General features: G+C 39.7%; 1 protein-coding gene across 3 annotated transcripts in view; it reads right to left on the bottom strand.

Moving 5' to 3' along the window:
• TADA2A (transcriptional adaptor 2A) overlaps nt 1-24750 on the bottom strand; it is a 51235-nt gene that overhangs the window by 15492 nt on the left and 10993 nt on the right. For all 3 annotated transcript variants that reach the window (XM_059149736.1, XM_059149734.1, XM_059149735.1), the window contains exons 4-9: nt 23459-23518; nt 14903-14994; nt 12817-12974; nt 11221-11309; nt 9935-10007; nt 145-208 (exon numbers count right to left, since the gene is read on the bottom strand). In XM_059149736.1, the coding sequence (XP_059005719.1) occupies nt 145-208; nt 9935-10007; nt 11221-11309; nt 12817-12974; nt 14903-14994; nt 23459-23518 (536 nt within the window). The remainder of the gene's footprint in view (nt 1-144; nt 209-9934; nt 10008-11220; nt 11310-12816; nt 12975-14902; nt 14995-23458; nt 23519-24750) is intronic.

Genomic DNA, 24750 nt, shown 5'->3' with positions numbered 1-24750 from the left:
TGACAGATGGAAAAATTAAGGACCAAGGAAGATAAGTGTCTTTCTCAAGGTCACAAGACGAGCCGCAAGTATAATGTTCCTTATGGGCTATATGTGGTCGATAGTCCATACCTGAAAGAAGGCTGGATGGTTTTCTGTACTTACTTTTTTCGCCTTTGTCTCTCCTTTAACCTGGAATGATAGATATCTACGACAGCCATCTTCAGAGCTACAAACAAACACACACAAACAGATATAAAGTCTAGACAAAAATAAGTCTTTTACCCAAACTATCTTAAACTTTGAACCTCATATTGCTAACTATTCCATACTCACTGGTCTAGGCAATTTGTCTCTTGGAAACAAAAATATCCTAGGATACTAAATTTCTTTGACAGTAAATCAGAGAGATCTTTTTTCCTATGTATATATTTATATGGCATTACCCTAAAGGTAACAATTTCTGTTTTCTACTGAACACCTCTTTTGACCATGCCTTGTTACGCATATTACCAGGTTTCATATAATGGGAGTCTGAACTTTGGTCATACACGGGCTAGAAACTGCATCTATTATAGTAGTCATAAAAATGAATATTGACTGGGGTTATAACCTCATAGGAGTAAGTTCAGGAGACATTATAAAAAAAGACTGAAGTGAAATAGGGGCAGCAGAGACATTTTCTCAGAGGAGCACTGTGTAGTTGGGGAGCAACAAGTATTTAGGGGATGGTCTTGCATTCAGTAGCGAAAAGTTCCACTAACTGGCCTAACAACCCCCAAGATATGCTCTGCTTTGTTGCCCATGTCCCAGTCCTTTCCTGGCTTTAGCTTCATGTTCAAGACATGGGGAATTAGGAAAAAACCACAGACAGCAAAAGGTTTCATCAATACAATAGTTCTGGTTCTCTTTCTTTCCCTGGCCAATTTTTCCAGCTTCAGAGTTCCTCAGGGCTCTGTTCTCATCTTTCTTTTTACCCCTCACCTTATTCCTGTAATCTCATCCACTCCTATGCTTCCAAGTACTATCAAAATATATAATCTCAAACCCACATATTTATTTTAAGCTCCAGACCCTACCTGGCTATCTCTACTCACACGGTCCTCAGTTACAAACTTGTACTCGACCTCTTTCCCAAAACTGTTGTCCAAGACAGAAATCAGCCTGAAGAGGCACCTGAGTGGCTCAGTTGTTAAGTGTCAGCCTTCAGCTCAGGTCATGATCCCAGGGTCCTGGGATCAAGCCCCCCATCGGGCTCCCTGCTTGGTGGAAAGCCTGCTTCTCCCTCTCCTACTCCCTGTGCTTGTGTTCCCTCTCTTGCTGTGTCTCTGTCAAATAAATAAAATCTTAAAAAAAAAAAGAAGAAGAAAAAATCAGCTTGACGCTCCCTCCCCTTCCTCCATATCCAGTCAGTCAGTGAATCTTATCTATACTGAATGCTTCAGTCTGTCTTGAATTCATCTCTTCCTCTTTGTTCCTAATCCTATTCCTCAGCTCGGGTATCCTGTCTCACCAGATCACTGAGTGTACTTTTTTAGTAACTCTAGGAATAAGGTAGGCCTTATTCCAATTCAAGCCTTCAAATGGTACCACGGTAATGTTTTTAAGTATAATCTGATGATGTATTTCCCCTGCTGATAATTTTTCAGTGGCTTCCCATCCACTTATGGGAGTTCAAACCCTCGCATATTATACAAAACCCCTTATTGCCTTCAGTCTCCCTATCTTCCCAGTCTTGTTTCCTGCCATTCGTTCACACGCTCTATACACCATGCGCATGAAACAATCTGCCCTCACTCACACAGCTGCTAAGTACAGAACAGGGATCCAAACCCAGTCTGGTTCTAGAGCCTTGGAGTAGGAAAGACAGTGAAATTGTCCAACATGTTTACTTTTTCTGTGAGTAGAGAAATCTTGCTTAACTAAAAATGAAATGAGTGTTTAAATTTAAAAAAAACCAAAAAACAACAACAAAAAATCAGCAACAACAACAAAAATACCAAAAAAAAAAAAAAAAAAAAAAAAACCCCTCAGAAGTAAACAACTCCCACAGGCTTTTTATAATCTGAAGCCCCTCTAAAGTTAAGAAATAAAGACCTACCATTAAGAAGAAGAAGAAACTATGAAGACTACTTGGCACTGGGCTACACAAACCGTTGTTAACTATAATCCACGGATTCTGAAGGAATATATATATTTTTAAGATTTTATTTATTCATTTGAGAGAAAGAGAGTGAGGGAGAGAGAGTACAAGTGGGGGAGGGGGCAGAGGGAGAGAGAAAAGCAGATTCCTGGCCAAGCGGGGAGCCCAATGCGGGGCTCAATCCCAGGACCCTGGGATCATGACCTGAGCCAAAGGCAGATGCCCAACAGACTGAGCCACCCAGGCAACCTGGATTCTGATGGAATCTTAAAATTTTATGATTTCAGTAGATTCTGCAACTATTCAATAACATCTTATTTCCTTAGACTTTGTGTAAGTTGAGAGTTTTTTTTTTTTAAAGATTTTATTTATTTATTTGACTGACAGAGATCACAAGTAGCAGAGAGGCCGGCAGAGAGAGAGGGGGAAGCAGGCTCACAGCCAAGAAGGGAGCCTGACTCTGTGCTCGATCCCAGAACCCTGGGATCATGACCCCAGTCGAAGGCAGAGGCTTTAACCCACTGAGCCACCCAGGCGCCCCTGACGGGTTTTGTTTTAATTACTGAATGTATTCACAGAAGAAACAAGCTCTAGAGCACAACATAATGACCTGACACGTGTCCTTTGAAAAACTAAAATATGTTATTCAGATTTTAGGTAATAAAATTTAACACCCCAACCGTGCAGCAAGGACTTTATTTTGTATGACAATCACGTCTTCCAAAATAGTGAGCTTCACTGAATCAAAATAAGAGCCTAAAGCCTCTGTAATACTGATAAACAAAAAAGGCAATATAATCTCATTGCTCACAAGAAGGATGTGAGGGGCACCTTGGTGGCTCAGTGGGTTAAAGCCTCTGCTTTGGCTCAGGTCATGATCCCAGGGTCCTGGGATCGAGCCCCGCATCGGGCTCTCTGCTCCACGGGGAGTCTGCTTCCTCCTCTCTCTCTGCCTGCCTTTCTGCCTACTTGTGATCTCTGTCTGTCAAGTAAATAAATAAAATCTTAAAAAAAAAAAAGAAGGATGTGAGATACAAATTTAAGTTTAACCCATGGGGGCAATGAGTCAACACAGATTTGCATGTTCTCCTATAGTAACTTTCAAACGTTATTTTCAAATAGGTTCTTATTTGAAATAGACAAGTTAGATCTGCTTTAGCTGAACCTCTTCTCTCTATTCTACCTCCAGCTACCTTTCCCAGTAGTATTGCCTGAGGGTACCACCATGGAACAGTTTGAAACCCACACTTTTGCTTCCTGAAACTAGATTTTAAAGCAGGAAAAAAATTGCAACCTATCAAGCAAGAGAACAGTACACAATCGCTCATTACAATCATGAATTTCTTTTGCTATATAAAAACAACAGAACTTGAGCAACATACAACTCTGAGGCACTATCAGTATGGTATCACTGACAAGATGATAGAAATAAATTCTGGACACTCCATGCTGACTCATTACTGTGCATCTCACTGCCACCTGCCCTCAGGATAGTCTCAGATTAGAAGGAAGGAACACCAAAACCTAACACGCAGGGCTATGAGCAGATGCACTATATATGTATATAACTTCAATCCCTGGGAAATGACCAGGAATACTTAATCTAGGCCATTCTGCCTTGAGTCTGAGATAAAAATAATATAAATTCTAACTGAACGAATTGAAGAGGTAAATGGACGCATTATTTTTTAAAGTTTAAGTATAAAGGAAAAAGTATTAGTCACTATAGGTTTTCTTTGTTCATTTCTAGTAAATTCCAAATTTTATTTATTTAGGGGTACCTGGGTGGCTCAGCCAGTTAAGTATCTGCCTTCATTTCAGGTCATGATCCTGGGGTCCCGGTTTAAGTGGGGGCCTTCTTGCTCAGCAGGGAGCCTGGTTCTCCCTCTCCCCACCCCCTACTCCTGCTCTCTCACTATTGCTCTCTCTCTCAAATAAATAAATACAATTCATTTTTATTAAGTCATTAATAATGAGAGAGATACAGAGCACACAAGCAGGGGGGAGCAGGAGAGGAAGAAGCAGGCTTCCCGCTGAGCAAGAAGCCCAATGTGGGACTTGATCCCAGGACCCTGGGATCATGACTTGAGCCGAAGACAGACACCTAACTGGCTGAGCCACCCAGGCAATCCAGTAAGTTCAAAAATTTAAACAACACTGCTTTATTTTTCCTCACAACTGTCCACAACTAAAAATAATTCAAGAATATCAGGTTCAAGATTTAAGACAACAGTTTTCAAACATTTTTTTAGGTAGCAGAACGCTTTCTATAAGTCAGTGCTCTCTTTCTTTTTTTTTTTTTTTTAAGAGTTTATTTATTTGTCAGAGAGAGAGCACGCACAAGCAGGCAGAAGCGGAGAGAAGCAGGCTCCCTGTGGGGCAAGGAGCCTGATGTGGGACTCGATCCCAGAACCCTGGGATCAGGACCGTAGCCGAAGATAGCAGCCCAACCGACTGAGCCACCCAGGCATCCCAAGTCAGTGCTTTCTGGATGTATGGGGTTGTTCCATAGAAAAGCCCAGGTATCATGAAATGCCCCCACTGCTTTCTAATACCCTGCTGTGGGATGATAAGCTCTAGATTGCTGTGCTGGTGGAGATACACTTGAAATGTCTGTGTGGTGGGACAGGCAGGTACGAACAGGGGGGAGAGGATATGTCTCTAACCAAACACAAGTTTTACAGTGGACTCTAATTCTATTTCAGATGAGTAACAGAATTAGGTAGTCAACAGTTCAAGGCAGGAGAAGCCAAAAAAGAAGGGGGGGGGGGGGAGAACTACGTAAACAGCTAATACAAGCTGAGTACTTATCATGTTCCAAGCTCTTTGTGGGTTTTATATCTTATTTACCTATCCAATAACAAGATGAGTTCAACAGGGGGAAAAAAATGACTTGCAGATCCAGTGGAAATTACTGCTAATTCTAAAACGTATTTCTGTAATTTTTCTAAGATATTAACTTATCAGGTTGTTTCCTGAGATTTTTGTGGGAATGACTTCACACAAGAAAAAAAAAAAAAAAAAACTGAAGAGACTACAAAAAAAAATCAATAAATACTGGTTCCACTGCTTGATCATTTCAATAGTCTGAACTGCGCAACTGGCTCTGGAGAACAAGGGGAAGGAAAGGCACACACAGAAACAAATGGAAGAACTGGAATTCTCCCAGAGGAAAATGCATATTTGAAGCTGTCTCTTTTCTTTATAAAGCACACTCAGATAGCAGCAACTGATTATAAAATCTTAACTGCATGAATAACCCAGGGAGGACCACAGCACAGCAGGCAGAACAGAAATGAGAAGGCAGACACTGAAAGAACGAGAATCACTGGCTCACATTCTACTTAAAGTGACTGGAAGTTCCAGGAAAGCGGGCAAACAAAGAACCAGAAATCATTAAAAACAAACAAACCAAAACCACCCATAACCTATTCACTCCTGAAATCTCAGCTTCGGTGGGGAGAATTGTCTCCGTGTGATTACACTGGGGACTAATCACAAAGTTTCTAAACGGTTGGCCTTAAAATATTTCAAGAAGTGGGCAGAAGTCAGAGGCAGTTCCTTCCCACTGCAGTGTATTTCTAACATTGTTCAAAATAGCTGGCAACATGTCTCTGTTTTCCTGACAGAAGGCACTTACTGCTCGCTTGGCAAGAAAACCAACTCAGAGACCTTAACTGCAGGGAAGCCAATCAAACCCCCTACTGCAAACACACAAGCACAAACCTGTGACTCAGGTATTCCCCAGAAGCAAAGCTTTTTAAAAGTCATTTCTCCCAAAAGCTTTTGGTCAAGATGTACACAATTAATTCTGGGAAGGAGAGATGATGAAGTGACCTAATGGTTAAAGTTAGCAAGTAGCAACCCATAGTCACTTAAGCCCTCTGTGTGCTTCCCTGAATGAAAAATGGGAAAATATCTACCCCTACTTCTCGCAGTGTGCTTAAGCTGTAGAGGATAACATACGTGACATCTCACAAACACACCAAAAAACCCAGCAGTAAAAATGCAAGACTGTAAAGATGATCGATATTGTGCAATATTAACAACACAGATCCCAGAGACAGCTCTGTCACTAGCAGGTTATATGACCTTAGGCAAGGTACTTGATATTTCCATTTTTCAGTTTCCTCATCTATAAAATGTGGAGATGGATGATGACGATGATGATGACAATAATGCTGAGCTCAAAGAGTTCTGTGAGGAATAAATGAGGTCACATGTGTGAAGGGCATAGAATGGTACCTGGCAAACAGTAAGGGCTGTAAGTATCAGCTACTATTACTAATAGCATTTATGTCTAAAATGTCCTAAGCAGGGGTGCCTGGGTGGCTCAGTGGGTTAAAGCCTCTGCCTTCAGCTCAGGTCACGATCCCAGGGTCCCGGAATCGAGCCCCGCATCAGGCTCTCTGCTCCGCAGGGAGCCTGCTTCCCCGCTCTCTCTCTGCCTGCCTCTGCCTACTTGTGATCTCTGTCAAACAAATAAATAAAATCTTGAAAAATAAATAAAATGTCCTAAGCATAAAACTTTACATGCTTTACATGCCTTTACAGGGAAGAGTATTGCCAATGGGTAGCTAAGTATACACAGTAACAACGCCGGACCTCTTGTCTACTAACCATTCAATCATCTAAAGGCTGACAATATGAGCCAAAGAAGTTTAAAAAGAAAAAGAAAAAGAAAAAGAAAAGGTGGGGGAGTATCCATGACTGGCCAAGAAATTGTGCTAAAATTAGCTTTCCAAATAGAGGAAGAGTAATCTGTCCTAATGGGCAACCCCATGAAGTGTTGAAAACACCAACCCAACACACAGGAAGGAGCACACAACGCCTGTTGCTTGCCTAGGTTATAGGACAGTGATGATTAGAAAATGCTATTCTCAGGGTTTCAGAACCTGTGAAACTCTGGGAAAAGGGATCCCACAAATCTACAAGCGATTCTCCCAAATGAGAGCACATTGGGGAGGGATGGCCCACAGGAAAAAGGAACACTACTGTGCATCTACACTGAGATCCCAAATATACCAGGACACAAGAGTCTTCTGCATCACTCTTTCTGAACCAGTAATTTTTGCTTATTTCAATAAATACACAGTGTGTCATTTAAGGATCCCAGAACTTCCTTATTTTCTTCTTCAGACACTGCTTCACTTGCAATATCCTTTCCAGGCCCATTCTGGAAGCCTCTAGTATGGCTGGAATGCAATCAATTATCCCTCCATTGTATCCCAGGCCTCTATAATGGACCATTCAAACCCCTCATATTAGACAAATTCCATGAATCATAGCAAAACTTTTGGGTGAGGAAAAGAGCTTGGTGGCTTCAGCCCTAGGACAGAATATAAAACCCAGCCAAAGAGTTTGTTTCCTTGCAGTAGTTCTATAAAGTGAGGGAACATAAAAGGAATGTTATTAACACCCAGTAATATTAAGAGTATAATGGTGTAATGGAATGGTAATAACACCAATCTCAATTACATATCATCTTTCATTGGAGACACTCACATTCTGACTAATCAACCCCTTCTACTGGCAGTGGACACACACAGGAAAAAACAAAACAAAACAAACCAGCAAGCAAGATTGCAAGGACTTACCCAAGATCACACAGTGACTCAGAAGCCTGAAGTAGAATCAGTGTCCTAATTTGCATAAAATATGTGTCCCTCTCTGTTCTAGGTGTGCTCAGAAAGCTCCTTCTCATTCCTTCCTGAGCATCTCTGGCAAGAAAAATTCTTGCCACTGGGAGTGGGCTCCCAGGCCCTCCCCCTCACTGAGTATTCTGGGAGAAAGTGCTCAGCTCAGGGACCATACACGTGGCACACTGGACAGTGGGTCATGCCACGAGAAGAGCTACATAAGAACTCTAGACCATAACAAAGCCTCCTTTTGTGGCACCAGCAAGTCAGCCCTTTGATCTCAAGCATGGTGATATCTCTTGCAAATGTTAACATCTTTTAAAAAGCACCCACCTGAACATCTTACAGTCTGCCACTAAGACTGGGAGGGAAAAGGAAGGCAGGGCTTACTATTCACATTCTGTTAAAGCTGTTTGCTGTAACAGTAACTGATGCTTGATTCTAGTTCAAACTAGAATCAAGCAACTTACAAGGCTGTATAAATTGTAGGAAGCACACAAACTGAAGTATGGTCTAGGTTTGAAACAAAAGTGAAACAAAAACTGCTAATCAATAGCTTCTTTCTGATTTTTTCCTGTTGTTCCTACTTAGTTACAGAAAGGACCATAGTGTACCAGAAGAAACTGCAACTCTTGCTTCTACAAAGAATGAAGAGTGAAATAAAATATCAACCATTACCACCGTTTTCTTGATAATGTTGAGGCTGAGGGATGAAGACCTTGGGAAGAAGTGATTTCGGCAAGTCGCTGACATGGCTGGGAGCCATTACTGACATGAAAAATCCTGACTTTTGAAAGTTGGTACTTTCGAACAGTATCTAAAAGGGTGATATTTATGGAGCTACTTTTTTTTTCTTTTTGAATTCTGAATAAGAACGTTACAAGTCGGGAAACAATAGCATTTTAATTAAAGCTGGTGCGCTGACAGATACCAAGCAGCAATCCGCACACTGCAGTCAAGGAACCGCCCTCAGAGGGGAGAAGGACCAGCATGTGAGTTACTGGGCTGGAAAAGAGGAGGCTGATGTGGAAAACTGAACATATATAGTCTATCTAGTGAATGCTCAAGTAGTTTGCTTTCAAGCTTTCCTCTTTTAGTAGCATCTGCGTCACTTCCACTTTCCTTAAAGTTGTGTGGGAGAAAAGGGGAGGAATGAAATTTTGTGAAGAAAACGGCTCAAGAAATATTTCGACAGAAAATCCTAAAGGTAAAATTTTAATGAGGACTTTCTCAGTCCCCTATCTGGTGTAACAAATACCTAAAGAGCGCTTATAAGGAGAGAAGAATCAAGTGCCCTTCTTAGTGACAGAATATCAGTTAATGCAATATAGAAACTTGACTTACAATTCCACAAGAATTCTACATGCTTTTCCTGCCTGGGATACAGGTTTTAGAGAAACAACAAAAATGTTTGGGAAATACAGGAGAATCCAAGGAGGCATTATTCACCTATTGTATCACATTCGATTCTAGACTAAAACAAAAGGTGATCAGGGATTATTTTAAATAGATAGTTCAATGTAAATGGAAGAGGGGGAAAACAAGAGATTCAATGAAAGTCTAACCTCCCACTTGTAAGAACTCTGCTGGCATTAACTACTTATGCTATAACACAAGAATGGACATAAATCCTTAGAGGGCTAATCTTAGGTGAGAATTCAGAAACGCCAAGAATTCAACAGTACTGAGAAAGAAGAAATTCCCAGTCTTGGTCTAAAAATGCTTGAAGAACTTCCATTCTATTTCTCTTCTAAGAGAAATTTGGGGTTAACAAATTATGGTGAACATCTAGCATGAAAATCTATTATCATCAGTTGCTACTGAAGTTCCAAGGCATTTGCACAGACTCCCTTCTATCTAAGGAGGCAGAGAGAGGCATTCAACCAACTGCTTCAGTGTAGGCTTACCCCAGCCAAAAGGAAGATCACACAGTCCAAGACGGGGATACCAACTACCATTACATGATCCACATTCTCACACTCATCACAAATGACCTTTTTCATTGTTATTAAACACAACAACAGGTAAATGCAACAACTTATCCCACCAGGTTTTGAGTCCCATAAGAGCAGAAAACATATTTTACTCATCCTTTCATTCATTCCTAGCACCCAACACAGTGTCACTACACACTTTACAATCAATAAAAACCTGTGCTAAAATAAAATCTTACCATGTAAAATGTCAGAGTCATCTTCAACAAAATCGATGTCTCTCAAGTCCCATTCTGCATAATTGTCAAACTCCTGTTTGGGGAAAAAAATTCCCACCCCAAATTCATCAGCTTTGAGTAATGCCTTCACAGTAGCCATGCTTTAGAAGCAAACAGAAAAGAAACAAATGAACAAACACTTGTTAAAAAGTACTGAATGGAGTAGTACCTGGTCAGGATATTACTGTAAGAAAGAGATCATCATCAGAAAAAGTTTGAGAGGTTTTCAGGCAGTAGAGACAACAAAAATATGAGAAAGTTATGAGTCCAAACTTAGTGTTCTAAAAATTAAAAGTAATTTGTTCATAAAATCTAAACAGAAATCTCTGAATAGGTCATCAAGTATTTTGATAAGAACACTGCCAACATTAATTAATTTACCTTTCACTACCTTTTGAGGGTTTTATTTGATATTTATTTGATATTGCTTATATAGTTCAATAGGTAGATTTGTTCATATTCAACGCAGTACAATTTACAGGAGCACTGTCTATGGGGTAGCTCTACAGTATAAGCTGCCAGAAACAAAATGCGACCTGCCTGTGGCTGTCAAAATTATTTGTAGTTTGCTACACTTTCAAATTATCTCCAGGAGCATTGTGATTGTGGATCCAATGATAAATCAAGAGACTTAATAATTACTTTCCACATGGTTTTTAACTCCATGGATGAATGAGGAACATAGAGTTTTTATACACATTCATCCTGCTTTATGTATTTGTGAATACAGAACAGGGATCAGCAAACTACAGCCTATGGACAGATTTCAGCCCACTGCTTGTTTTTGTAAATAAAACTTTATTGGAGCACAGGGATGTTCGTTTGTTTACACATTATTTATGTTACTTTTGCACAGTAATGGTAAAGTTTAGTTGCAACGGAGACTTTTTACGGTCTACAAAAAATATTTACTATCTGGTCCTTAATGGAAAAAGTTTGCCAACCCAATACTGTACAACTTTGAAATGCCTAAGGGGTGGAATGAGAACCAGACTGCAGAAACCCCATATCAACTGAGGAAGTGAGAGCCAACATCTTTGCAACTTAAGAAACAGGTTCTTGGTACGGAAAACTTCTATATTTTATATGTGAAAATGCTATGAATGAGAAAAAGCACTCAAATAGAAGGAAATGTGGCTGCCGAAGGCTCTATAAATCACAGTGCTTCAAAAATGTCCTTTTAGCAGTATGGAACCTACAGGCAAAAGATATGAGTCTCATGTGAAACAAAAACAAGTTTCTCCTACCTCGATGAAATCTGCTCGAGCTGGCATGTATCCTGCCATGTCCCGAGAAAGCAAGGAGTCAAAAGTAGGTCGCGGAGGGTCATCTGTAGCTGGAAGAATTTAGGTTCTTAGTTAATAAAATACTGGCATGAAAAAGTGACAGAGAAATAGTCCTCATTTATACTCTGAAATATTTTTGTTTGGAAAAAAAAAGTGTCTGAGAGAATAAATAAAATTCAAAACATTTTTATAAAGAGAAAAGTGAGAAAAATAAAGTATTATGGAAACAGACTGATTTCTTAAAAAGGAAACTAAGACTGAGGGAATTCTCTAAATAAAATGGGGAAATTCCTTCTAATTTGTGCTTTCTTTTTTTTTTTTTTTAAGATTTTATTCATTTATTTGACAGAGAGAGAGATCACAAGTAGGCAGAGAGGCAGGTAGAGAGAGAGAGAGGAGGAAGCAGGCTCCCTGCTGAGCAGAGAGCCCGATGCGGGACTCGATCCCAGGATTCTGAGATCATGACCTGAGCTGAAGGCAGTGGCTTAACCCACTGAGCCACCCAGGCTCCCTAATTTGTGCTTTCTTAACATAAGAAAACCAAGTATCTTCTCTTTAATACTACAGAGAACATAAGCATGTACCCTGTCTGCTTTAGTTTCCTTACCCCTTACGTCTGATAACAATTTACAAGTCTCAAGCAACTGAAAAGCAAAAAAAAAAAACAAAACAAAAAAAAAAACCAGGGGATTTGGAAGTTAGCTGGAACTGGGTCCCAGCTCCAATATTCTCTAGTCCCATAAGGCACAAATAATTTAACCTTTCTGAATCTGTTTCCTCATGTACAAAGCAAAAGCACTTCTTCTGCCTATATCATTGTGTTGCTATGAGGAACAAATGATCTAATGGATTTGAAAACAAAATGCTACCATCCAAAGTGTTTTCCAAATAGGTATCATCAGGCTTTAAGTTAATCAGCTCTGAAACTGTTTCTACAGAGTCTGAGGAAAGGGGCGGAGAGGGGAGGGTGGCCTGAAGAAAACATTCGTTATCTCATTATTTGTGCTCTGGGAGTCATTCAGCCAAGATGTCCATTTACAATTCATCATGGTTTTAGTTATGTTTTGTTAGAAGACCCAGGAGTTCCTTAGCCACAGGAGATTAAAAAAAGGCTCACTATTACTACCAAAACTAAATAACTAAATTGCTTTGAACTAAAATAACAAATTGCTTCTTAGGCTCAACACCAGGATGATTAATAATAGTGAATCAAATACTGGACTCTCTTAAGTAATTCGTATCTACAACCGTAAACCCTCCAAAGCATGGAAGTTTGGTTCAATCTGGACATCTTATCCACAAAAGCATTAACGAACACTGGTATGTTCCTAAGCCTCAGAGTGGGTGGGACCACACACCATTTCTGGGCACTGGGATTTCCAGTATGGAACTCTGACTGTTCCCTGCCCCATTATAGCCCTGACTCTCAGTAACTGCCATGCCAACTCCTCCCATCTTCCATAAGCTCTTCAGTTGCCCAGACCACTGTTTATCTGCTCCTGCAACAGGGCCTGAAGATGAGCTAAGCATCTCTCAGCAATACAGGGAGGCACTTACAATGAAATGGAATGGCTGTATCAGTAGTTTTTGCCTCCTCCGCCTGCTTCAGGTTCAGCAGGGTAGATGCAAACAGAGGGTTATTGATGAAATGCTTCATATAGTGCTTCTCACACTCTTCCTTGGTCTTGGTGCACATCTGATTGGCTACATCCTGCCTAGGATCGTGAGCAAAAGAGAGAACTCTGACCATTTATACAAAGAGGTCAAAACATGGTTTATTCTTTCCATATTTTAGGTCCCATCTAAATAAATATCTGGAATTTGATGCCTCCGAACCAGTCTCATGAAGGTATCAGCTGAACGATGAGAGAAACAGAAAACTAACATTGGTGTAATCTGGTGTGCCAGATCCTGCTATTCCAAGATATAGAAATGATATCCAAAAAGTGCTTTCCTTTCACTAAAACAAGGAACATCACTAAAAAAAATCTGTTAATTTCCATGTGGGCTAGGCCTGAGGGAAAGAATTGCTATAATAAACTACTTCAGAACAGTCAAAATGTACATAAGTACAGTTTTATATTTGCATCATGTTTTATAGTTTACAGAACATTTAACATGGACAAACATATCTTTACCAGTGCCAATAACAGGCCAAGCACTAAGCCAGAACATTCACAACATGTGTAAGTCAATCCTAGTATTATCCACGTAGTTTCACAGTTTCACAGATGAAAAAAAGAGGCCCAAGGAGACTATGAAACTTGCTTGAGAAAATAAAACACATAAGTGCACAAAGCCAGAATCTGTACTCCAGACCTCTGAGTCCTAAGGCCCGGGGATGGAGGAGTGGAGAGGAAGCTCGCCAAGTTCCCTCTTGACCTCTCTCCTTTCCAGTACTTAACCTGCCCATCTCCTAAGGCATGATTATGCTCTGCTTCATGTACTCCCATCATCCCTATATATATATTTTGATTTCCCTAATGGATTAAAAGCTTCTTGAGGGCAGGATACATCTCATAATTTTTAACTCTACAACCCTCATCAAGTTTAGTGTCTTACTCACAGTTGACAGACAAGTAGTCTCTGGTTTTTTTTTTTTTTTTTTTTTTTGTGGTCTTTACCAACAGGGAAGGGGAACAGGGAAGATTCGTCCATTTTAGAACATGAGAATGGCAAGCAAAAGATGTAAAACTAGTCCTAAGATGACTAGCAAGCTCCTCACAAGTGATCACTTTTTCTGTCTTCTTTAGTATTCCCTATAGTACTTTATGATGGTTACTAAATGCTGAATAAATACAAGCATATGTAAACTGAACTCAAGCTTCCTCCTTCAGGGCCCTGGACACAATGGAGGTAGCACAGTATATTCTATGACTACCAGGAGAGATTACTTATACTAGGAAGTCACGACAGAGAGAATCTAGTTAGGAATCCTTCACTAATAAGCTATATGATCATGAAAAATGATCTTAACTCCCTAAGCTTCAGATTCTTCATGAAAGAAATATAATTTAATAATGTCCCCCCTTACTATCTATTTCACAAAATGAAATCATCAGTGTGAAAGTATTCCCAAAAAAGTATAAGTGAAAGTGGTAACATTATTATTAAGCGGCACTTCCTCCTAGGGCAACAGCAATGAGTGCTGTTCAGTTCTGCCAGGCTTGGATTTATCTACAAGCTAAAAACAGGGAATGAGAAGAATAGGTCTCCCAAACTCAAGTCTCAAGTAAGCCATGGCCATCTACCTAAAGTCTGACTCACTTAAATGGTGAGGGTATCCACAGTCAAGAAAAATTCCTAAACTCAGAAAGGAGCAATGACTATTTAACTCTAAACTTCCCCAGTATTCAGAAAGATATAACCAACCTTCCCTGTGTTGATCCGTCCAAGGTGGCCTTTTAGAACTGCCCAGTCATGGACAATGAAACATACCGTATCTCTGTGAGGCATTTCGGCCATGGAAAATAATATGCAGAATGGAAGAGAACAAATCTCTAAGTCATGGGTCAACAGAGAAGTAACATATGTACCCCCCCAACCAAAACTCCTCTTTCTGAAGCTCTTCCCTTTACCCTTCAACAGCACCTTCTTCTCTAAGCCCCCTAGGGCATGACAAACCTTAACACCAAGCTCTTACCAATTTCCAAAGCCACAGTCCATCACAGCTTCTAAAAGGGCCATTTCTTCTTGAGCAGTCCAGCTGGGGTCAAGAACAGGAAAATCTGAGGTCTAAGGAGGAAAAAGTTTTGCCTAAGAACAGATGTCGAAATGGAACCCAGCAACCTGAAATGCAGTGCTAATTCAAATGACTGTCATTCTCACTTTTTTTTTTTTAAGATTTTTTTTATTTGAGAAAGAGAGTACAGCAAAAGAGAAAGCTTGAGTGGGAATGAGGGGCAGAAGGAGAAGGAGAAGCAGGCTCCCCACTGAGGAGAGCCTGATGTGGGGCTCGATCCCAGGATCCTGGGATCATGACCTGAGCCAAAGGCAGAGGTTTTAACCCACTGAGCCACCCAGGTGCCCCAAATCAGATTTTTCTTCAAAGAACCCTGTTTCCTTTAGCGGGAGATAGTGTTTAGTGACTGCGTACTGGGCGTTAGAAGTGTTCATTGCTACTGGGTTGGTCGTTATTTCTAGTCTTTTTCATCGAACAGTGTTAGGAAATTATTCTTTTGAGACAAAATACATTGTAAGTTCCTACTAAAACTTTCAATTCAAATATAAGACTATCCAGTTTTTACGTAATCATAGATGTTATATCTGTATCTTTCTAAACTCCAGGCCAGAAATCCCACTGCCCAATGACACCAGCAAGATTGCTTATTTGCTTTATCCCATAAGACATCTGCATACAATGACCTCAGAATAACTATACCAACACTCCAGAAAACAGTGTAATTTTTTTTTTTTTTTGGCAGTTTTTAATTCAAAGGTGTATTCAAAAGTAGCGGGGAACCTGCTTCCTCCTCTCTCTCTGCCTGCCTCTCTGTCTACTTGTGATCTTGTGATCTCTGTCTGTCAAATAAAAATTTAAAAAAAAAAAAAAAAAAAAAAAAAAAAGACCTGATTCTAGGTTCAAGTCAGAAAATATAACAGATGAGACTAGAACATTTTGTCATAATGGAAAGCAAAGAGGCTCTCAAAGCCTGTACAGGTATGTCAAAAGGATGCAGAGGCCAATTTGTAGAGGCTCCCACTAACCAAAGATGGAACATTTTGAGCATTAACAAGGATAATAATTGCAAAGAACTGAAACACATAAAAACAGGGAACCAACTCAAATTTTCAAAATTAGTAAATAAAGGGAAATAATCAGGTATTTATCCTGGCTTTCCTGTACAAACTTTACCTCAGGGTGACCACAGAGATGAGACATTTCTTTTTATAGAATTATTTTAATTCATAAAGAGTTCTGGGGGGCCCTTGGGTGGCTCAGTCGCTTAAGCAACTGACTCTTGATTTGACTCACAACTTCAGGGTCATGGGATAGAGCCCTGTGTCGAGCTCTGCACTGAGCATGGAGTCTGCTTAAGATTTTCTCTCTCCCTCTCTCTCCACCCCTCTTCCCTCCCTACCTCCCTATTGTGCATGTACTCTCTTTAAAAAAAGGAGTGCTAGTGCTAAGGTTAGAAAATAACTATTTTGCAATCCCTGATGAACAGATCTATACCATGATCATAAATGAATCTGAGATAGCTGTTATATTTAACTACCAACTTATAGGAAACAGAGAAGACCAAAGAACATGTTAACAGCAAAATTCACACTGTACTAATATCTGTAAGACAGAGAACTTATGTTTTTTTTTTTTTTTTTTTTTTTTTAAGATTTATTTATTTATTTATTTGACAGAGAGAAATCACAAGTAGATGGAGAGGCAGGCAGAGAGAGAGAGAGAGAGAGAGAAGCAGGCTCCCCGCTGAGCAGAGAGCCCGATGCGGGACTCGATCCCAGGACCCTGAGATCATGACCTGAGCCGAAGGCAGCGGCTTAACCCACTGAGCCACCCAGGCGCCCCGAGAACTTATGTTTTTTTTAAAAATCAAATAAACTATAAGAAACAAGAGAAAGAGTGAGGGAAGGGGGATAGGTAGAGAGAAACACCCACAGAACAGAAAACATGTAAGAAGCAACCAATTGGAATGTATGGACCTTATTTATATCCCAATTAAATTGTAAAAGTTAAAAAAAATTATGATACCACTACACACTCATGAAACCCATAATAGCTAAAATGAAGAAATCAACAATATCAAAAGTTTGCAAGCACAGGGAACAATCAGAACTCTCGTTCATTGCTGGCAGCGGTGTAAAATACTACGACCACTTAGGAAACTCTGTGACACTTCCTTAAAAGTTAATTATGAGTAATCACTTATTCTATGACCAAGCAATTCTACTCTTAAGTATTTATCCAAGGACAAAAAACGTATATCCACAGAAAGCCTTATACAGGAAAGTTCACAACAGCTTTATTCATAATAGCATAAAAACAAAGAAAAACCCAGGTGTCCAATCAACAGAATGAACACTTATCATATTCATACCACAGAATATTATTCAGTAACAAAAAGGAATCAACTACTATACACAACATGAATCTCAAAAGTATGCTGAAAGACACCAGAAATAAGAGTACATACAGTATAAATCCATTTATATGCAGTTCTAGAATATGCAAAACAGATCTATGGTGATAAAAATCAGAACAGTAATTATTTTCAGGGGTAGAGAAGAGAGCAGAGATATTTTTAAAAAGCTCTTATGACACGACTGGGGAATAATGAAAAAAGTGACTTGAATTAAATTTTTGAGAGATCTAGTAAAACATTTATAGAAAAAAATAAAATGTCTGGGGGATTTGCTTCAAAATAATCTGGAGAAGTGGAGGTTTAGATGAAACAAGATAGGCTATGAGTTCATAATTTTAAGAGCTAGTAACAAGTATATGGGACTTTATTACACTGTATTATATGTAGTAGTTGGATTACAATGGTAGCTCCCCATTAACTTTCAGAATCATCCTGGTGCAATCTTGTTCCATTTGATACGGGCTGGACCTGTGACTTGCTTAAGGCCTGGCAGCTTCCATTTTTGTGGTTTGGGGAGACCTGAATGACCATATCAGAAACCTAACCTCCTTGCCAGAGAGACTATGTGGAATAGCCTTAGGGAGAGGGAGGAGTGCTAAGGACAGTTAAAATATTCCCACTGGGGGTGCCTGGATGGCTCAGTTGGTTAAGTGGCCAACTCTTGGTTTAGGCTCAGGTCACCGTATCAGGGTTGTGAGATCAAGCCCCACACTGGGCTTTGTACTCTGAGCGTGGAGTCTGCGTCAGATGCTCTCTCCCTCTGCCCCCAGCTTGTAGGCTATCAAATAAATAACATCTTTTAAAAGAAAAACTCCAGCTGTCTCCCAACCAATTCAAGCTGTTCTGAGGTACCAGAAGTATGAAAAAGGTTCAGTGGACTTCTAGCCTCTCCGCACATCATGTGGACGTGAAAGCCACCCTCGCTGTGCCCAATCGGAATTCTGACCCGCAGAACTATGGGAGACAATAAAATAGTTGGTATTTTAAGCCACAATGTTTTGAAGTAGCTATTAGGTAGCAACAGATAACTAAAACATATTCTATTTTAGTGTATACATAAAATTTTGGTTTTTTGAAATTTTCTACAAGTTGTTTTAAAAAGGGAACAGGAGAGACCTTCAGATTACATAGTCATTTAGCAATTGTTATACCTCTGGTTGATGATAAAAGAAAAAAAATGTCCATGATTTGTGAAATTATACTAATAAGCTAATAAGCAACACATTTTAATAAGCAACATATACACAGTATGTATGACTACATACTATGAATATGACCAGCACATGAGGTATGATGAGATCCAAAAGAGAAGTCTATGTCATATATTCTGTCTAAGTCTATATTCATAATAATCTGGTAAATAGCATAAATACAAATAATATAAAACTCATAGTTAAAAAGCCTATGTTATCTCTAAAACTGTACTTTGGGAAATTAATTAGTCCTCACCAACTTTACTGTGAGATAAATAAGAAAGACCTTCTACAAGGGCACCTGGGTGGCTCAGTGGGTTAAAGCCTCTGCCTTTGGCTCAGGTCATGATCCCAGGGTCCTGGGATGGAGCCTCGTGTCATGTCAGGCTCTCTGCTCAGCCGGGGGCCTGCTTCCTACTCTTTGCCTGCCTCTCTGCCAACTTGTGATCTCTGTCTGTCAAACAAATAAATAAAATCTTAAAAAAAAAAAAAAAAAAAGAAAGAAAGACTTTCTACACCAAAAAAAAAAAAAAAAAAAAAGGGCATAAGGGAGTTTTTCTTAAAGTTTAATCAGTGTTGTTCAATTCCTGGACCCAATCTCAGCCTTACTAACCAGAATCTCTAAGAATAAGGACTAGGAATCTATAATTTTAAGAAGCTACCAGGTGATTCTTAGGCACTAAAGTTTAAAATCACTGGTATAAAGGGTGTGGCAGAAAGAGGTGCCTTGACTTGTTCAAGGTTCTAAGAATTATAAGATAAAAAAAGGCACAGAACTCAAGAATTCTTGATTAATGCACCACCCACCACAGCATGAGTAACTTCCAAAAATACAGCACTGTGAGATGACAAAAGTACAAAAAACCATTTAAAGTTTTCTGTGGCTTCATATGCAAAGAAAGAAAGAAAAAGAAAAATGAAGTTTCTAGTGGCTTCATGTGTAAAAAGCCAAAATTTGGTCATCATTCCTACAGAAGGAAGGATTCTTCTTTCCCTAAAAAAGAGAGTATTAGTAACCTCCAAAAACTCCCCAAAAGACAGAATTCTGAAAATGTGCTCATATGTGTGTTGAATATGTGAGAAAAAGATGATGTAATCCGAAGACTTAATTGGCCTTGGAGTGAAACTAAGTGCCTTCAGGATTATGCGGAAGACACGGTGCCCAGAACAGCTAGAGAGAGCACAGTTTTCCTATAGTGGCTAACCATCAACCTACCCAGCCTATACGGAATTAACCTAAGGAATTGTGAAAACAATTCAAAGGAAAAAAATCTGTGTTCTGGTTCTAGGCATTTTTGTGTGAATTTGGGAAGAATCTTCAGTTTTCTGAAGATCTGATATATTGGTGAAATGAACTCAAAGTCATACATAATTTGACCACATTTCCCCAACCCTTCATTCATTTTGCAATTGACAAAAGAAAAAAAAATATTAATATGAAAAGATATTTCACATCCTAACAGAGAAATGTCAATCAAAATGAAGAGATACCACTACATGCCTATTAGAGAATGGCCAAAATGCAGAACACTGATCTCAATGCTGTGAAGATGTGGAGCAACAAGAACTCTCATTTGTTGCCGGTGGGAATGCAAAGTGGTACAGCCACTTTGGAAGACAAGTGTGGCTGTTTCTTGCAGAACTAAACAACCTTACCATGTGATCAGCAATTGGACTCCTTAGTTTTTACCCAAAGGAGCTGAAAACTTATGTCCACAGAAAAACCTGCACATGGATGCTTGTAAGAGCTTTACTCTTAATTCCCAAAACTTGGGAGCCAATCAACATGTCTTTTAGTAGGTGGATGGATAAATATAAACTGTGATATGTCCAAATAATGGAATATTAATTAGTGCTAAAAAGAAATGATCAATCAAGTCATGAAAAGACATGGAGGGAGCTTTAATAAATATTACCAAGTGAAAGAAGCCAATGTGAAAAGACTACATACTGCATGATTCCAATTATATGACATTCTGGGAAAACCAAAAGTAGAAACTGTAAAAAGATCAATGGTTGCCGGGGGCGGGGGGCGGCAGGATGGATGAACAGGCAAGGCACAGAGGATTTTTAGGGCCATGAAACTATTCTGTAGGATACTGTAAGGGTGGATACATGACATTATATATTTGTATAAACTACAGAATATACAACACCAAGAGTAAATTCTGATGTAAATGGGGACTCTGGATAATAATGAGGTGTCAATGTAGGTTATTAGTTAAAACAAAGGTACCACTCTCATGAGGGATGTTAATGGGAGAGACTATACAGGTGTTGGAGCAGGAGATATGTGGGAAATTTGACTTTCTACTCAATTCTGCTGCAAACCTGTAATTGCTCTCTAAAACAAAGTCTAATATAAAAAGATCTTATTCCAAATCTTATAATTAGTGGAGAAACTACAAGACTGAAGGTGTTTAGAGAGAAGGAGGGGACGGCTAGTCATTGGTTGCCAAGAACTCTAAGGAGCATTTTCTTTAATTATGGACCAGGATCTGACTCTCAGCATTATAGGCCCAGAAACTCATCTTAAACAGGACCCCACAAATAATCAGACTCAGAGATGCTAATTCACCCTTTCTAAACTTCTAACAAACTGAAGTAGATATATTACGGCACTGTGGTAGGCAGAATTTCAAAGATGCACCCCTTTACCCCCAAGATTCCTGTCCCCTGATTATTCAATCAAATAGTAACTAGATATTACTATGAGGGGAGGCTGCTGATGGGATTAAGGCACTAATTAGCTGATCTTAAAATAGGGATAGCTGCCTAGATTAATTTGGGTGGGTCCAATGAAATTACACAAGGCTTTAAAAGTAGAAAAGGGAGGTAAGAGAGGAGAATTTGTTTGGCTTAGTCAGAAGAACATGTGACTCTTGATCTCAGAGTCATGAGTTTAAGCCCCATGCTGGGTGTAGAGATTACTTATATAAAATTTCCTTTATTTTTTAAAAGATATTTTATTTATTTGACACAGAGAGAGAGAGCACAAGTAAGCAGAGTGGTACGCAGAGGGAAAGAAGCAGGCTCCCCACTGAGCAGACAGCCTGATGTAGGGCTTGATCCCAGGACCCTGGGATCATGACCCGAGCCACAAGCAGACACTTAACCAACTGAGCCACCCAGGCACTCCAATAAAATTTCCTTTAAAGAAGAAGGGGGGCACTTGGATAGCTCAGTCAGTTAAGTGTTTGCCTTTGGCTCAGGTTGTGGTCTCAAGGTCCTGGGATCAAGCCTCAGCAGGGAGCCTGATTCTCCCTCTCACTCTGCCCGCTGCTCCCCTGCTTGTGCTCCATCAAATCAATGAATAGTCTTTGAAAAAGTAAATAAGAGGAATGGAGGCAGGAGATTCAGCACAAAGGAAGTAAGAGAGATCAGAAAGACTCCAGGCATTTTTCTTCAATCACCCTCAAGAACTCCTGATCCCTGCTAGCTTTGAGGATGAAGAAAGGAGGTCTCTAGAGGTTGAGAGCAAGCCCTGGCCATCAGCCAATAAAGGAAGAGTGGCATCAGTCCTATAACCTCAAGGTAGGGAATTCTGTCAACAACCTGAATGAGAACAGAAGCAGACTAGAATCAAGACTCTCTCCCGGGACCTCTAGATAAATGCCCAGGCAGGCAACACCTTCATTTTTGACATTATAGGAACTGCAGCAAAGCAGGTAAGCCTAATGGTCTTCTGACCTACAGAATTGTGAGACGATAAATCTGTGTAATCTTACACCACTTAATTTTTGATAATTTGTTGTGGGAGCAAAGAAAACTAACACAAGTATAAGTGGATTAATTCACAATGTGAAATTATTACTGTTAAAATGCCCAGCCAGTATTTTTTCCTGAAAAAAACAAAAAACAAAAAACAAACTGAATGGAAGGCCAAATGTAAGAAAATGACTTGGTGCCTTGTTATTTTCTGTAACCGACAAAACTATCTCTAAGAAGATATATACACCTGCCAAGCAGACCAGATACTCATTTTGGCTTATTAAAGTGCCTATTCGGGATGTCTGGGTGGTTCAGTCAGTTAAGCATCTGCCTTTAGTTCAGGTCATGGTCTCAGGGTCCTAGGAGTCCCATAGTGGGATCCCTGCTCCATGGGGATCTTGCTTCTCCCTTTCCCTACCCGCCTCTCCCCTGCCCTCTGTTCCTGGTCTCTCTCACTCTCTCAAATAAATAAATAAAATCTTTAAATAAATAAATAAAGTGCCCATTCCTCTGACTAGAGCTTGGAAGGGATACTACCAACACCTGCCTCTCATTCCTTCTTTAGAGGCAGCAGCAATCAATCAGGTTCCAGTCAAGTCTTATTCTGGCCTATAAGCCAGTCTGTCATATCATTCACTCAATGTCATTTTACAACTTCACCCTCAGAGGGTAACTAATTTCCCCAAGGCAGGATGTAAACTTCACCACTGCCCACATGAACCACATAATAATATCATTAGCCAAAACAGCAACAGCAACAACACATTTACTGTATGTTTATCAGTGAACCTAAAATGCAGTGTACCGCTTATTGTTATATCAGTAAATATCAACAAGTCCTTTTTTTTTTAACCTTCAAATTTTTTTAAAGGGAACTCTACCCCCAACATGGGGACTGAACTCACAACCCCGAAGTCTAGAGTCACATACTCTACTGACTGAACCAGCCAGGTGCCCCTCAATAAGTACTTTCAAATTCCTTCCAAGTTTGAATTAAAAATCTGAGTATATAAAATTATTTTTGGACTTAATGACTTAGTAGGTCCATAAAACCCTAAAACACTTACTAGGAAAAGATTACCTAATTCAGAAGAGGAAGAAAGAAAAGGGAAAGAGATACTTGAAGATGAAAGAAAAAGATATTCCCAGTACAATACTTGACAAATGAACGGAAATTCCCTGCAACTTCACCATTACCATGATCTCGTAAGTATGATCACTTTGATGTTTCTTGTACTCAAATCCTCGAGTGAAACACTGCAAAAGAAAGGAAAAGTAGGTTACCAAAAAGCTTCTTTCTGAAACGCTTTCTTATAGGATGAAAGATGGTTTGGAGGTACTCTACTCTTAGGATGAGTTTTTAAGAATTCATTTAATTGGGGCGCCTGGGTGGCTCAGTGGGTTAAGCCGCTGCCTTCGGCTCAGGTCATGATCTCAGGGTCCTGGGATCGAGTCCCGCATCGGGCTCTCTGCTCAGCAGGGAGCCTGCTTCCCTCTCTCTCTCTCTGCCTGCCTCTCTGCCTACTTGTGATCTCTGTCTGTCAAATAAATAAATAAAATTAAAAAAAAAAAAAAAAAAAAGAATTCATTTAATCTTATCTGCAGCCACAACCGGATGGTTAACATACCTGATCACAGCTCTTCAGTGGCCCTCACAGAGGAAAAAATAATCTGAAAAACTGACTTTTTCCTAGGACATCTCCTCTTTGGATAAGAGCATAAGCCCTGGGGCGCCTGGGTGGCTCAGTGGGTTAAAGCCTCTGCCTTCGGCTCAGGTCGTGATGCCAGGGTCCTGGGATAGAGCCCCACAGTGGGCTCTCTGCTCGATGGGGAGCCTGCTTCCTCCTCTCTCTCTGCCTGCTTCTCTGCCCTACTTGTGATCTCTGTCTGTCAAATAAATAAAATCTTTAAAAAAAAAAAAAGAGCATAAGCCCTGGAATCAGACTAAGAGTAAATTTGAAACCTGGTTCCAAACTTAAAATATTTAGGCAAATCTAAAATGTGTATTTTTCCATATTTTATAAACTCTAAAATGAGGCTTCATCTTATAATAAAAAGGGTATTAAAATTTCCATCAGCCCCTTGTCATTTTTAAAACTGGGATGCTTCTTACAATCAATAGCATCTTGGATCCAATAAAATATGGTATTTGCTCTGTGACCTTCAGCAAACTCTCTTTGTCTGAGTTTTCTCTATAAAATGGGGATGCTAATCATACCTACTTCATAGGGTTATAATGATGAACTAAAGGTTAATTTACACAAATTACTCAAAAGAGTGTTCGACAACAAAGTTAGCACTTGTCATTAGTATTATTACTATCATCATCCACAGAATGACTTGTTCCCTTGTCACCTGCCCAAAGATCACTCTTCAGTAACAGTGTCATTGGTGCTACCAAAAGGAATAATCCTCCAATTCTGTTTCCCAGAGTCCCAATACTTTATTTTTATTTTTTTAAAAGGTTTTTATTTATTTATTTGACAGAG

Source organism: Mustela lutreola, chromosome 15 (assembly GCF_030435805.1).
Source record: "Mustela lutreola isolate mMusLut2 chromosome 15, mMusLut2.pri, whole genome shotgun sequence".
Classification (NCBI taxonomy): domain Eukaryota; kingdom Metazoa; phylum Chordata; class Mammalia; order Carnivora; family Mustelidae; genus Mustela; species Mustela lutreola.
The sequence above is the reverse complement of the archived record's forward strand: the minus strand, read 5'-3'. Positions and strand labels throughout refer to the sequence as shown.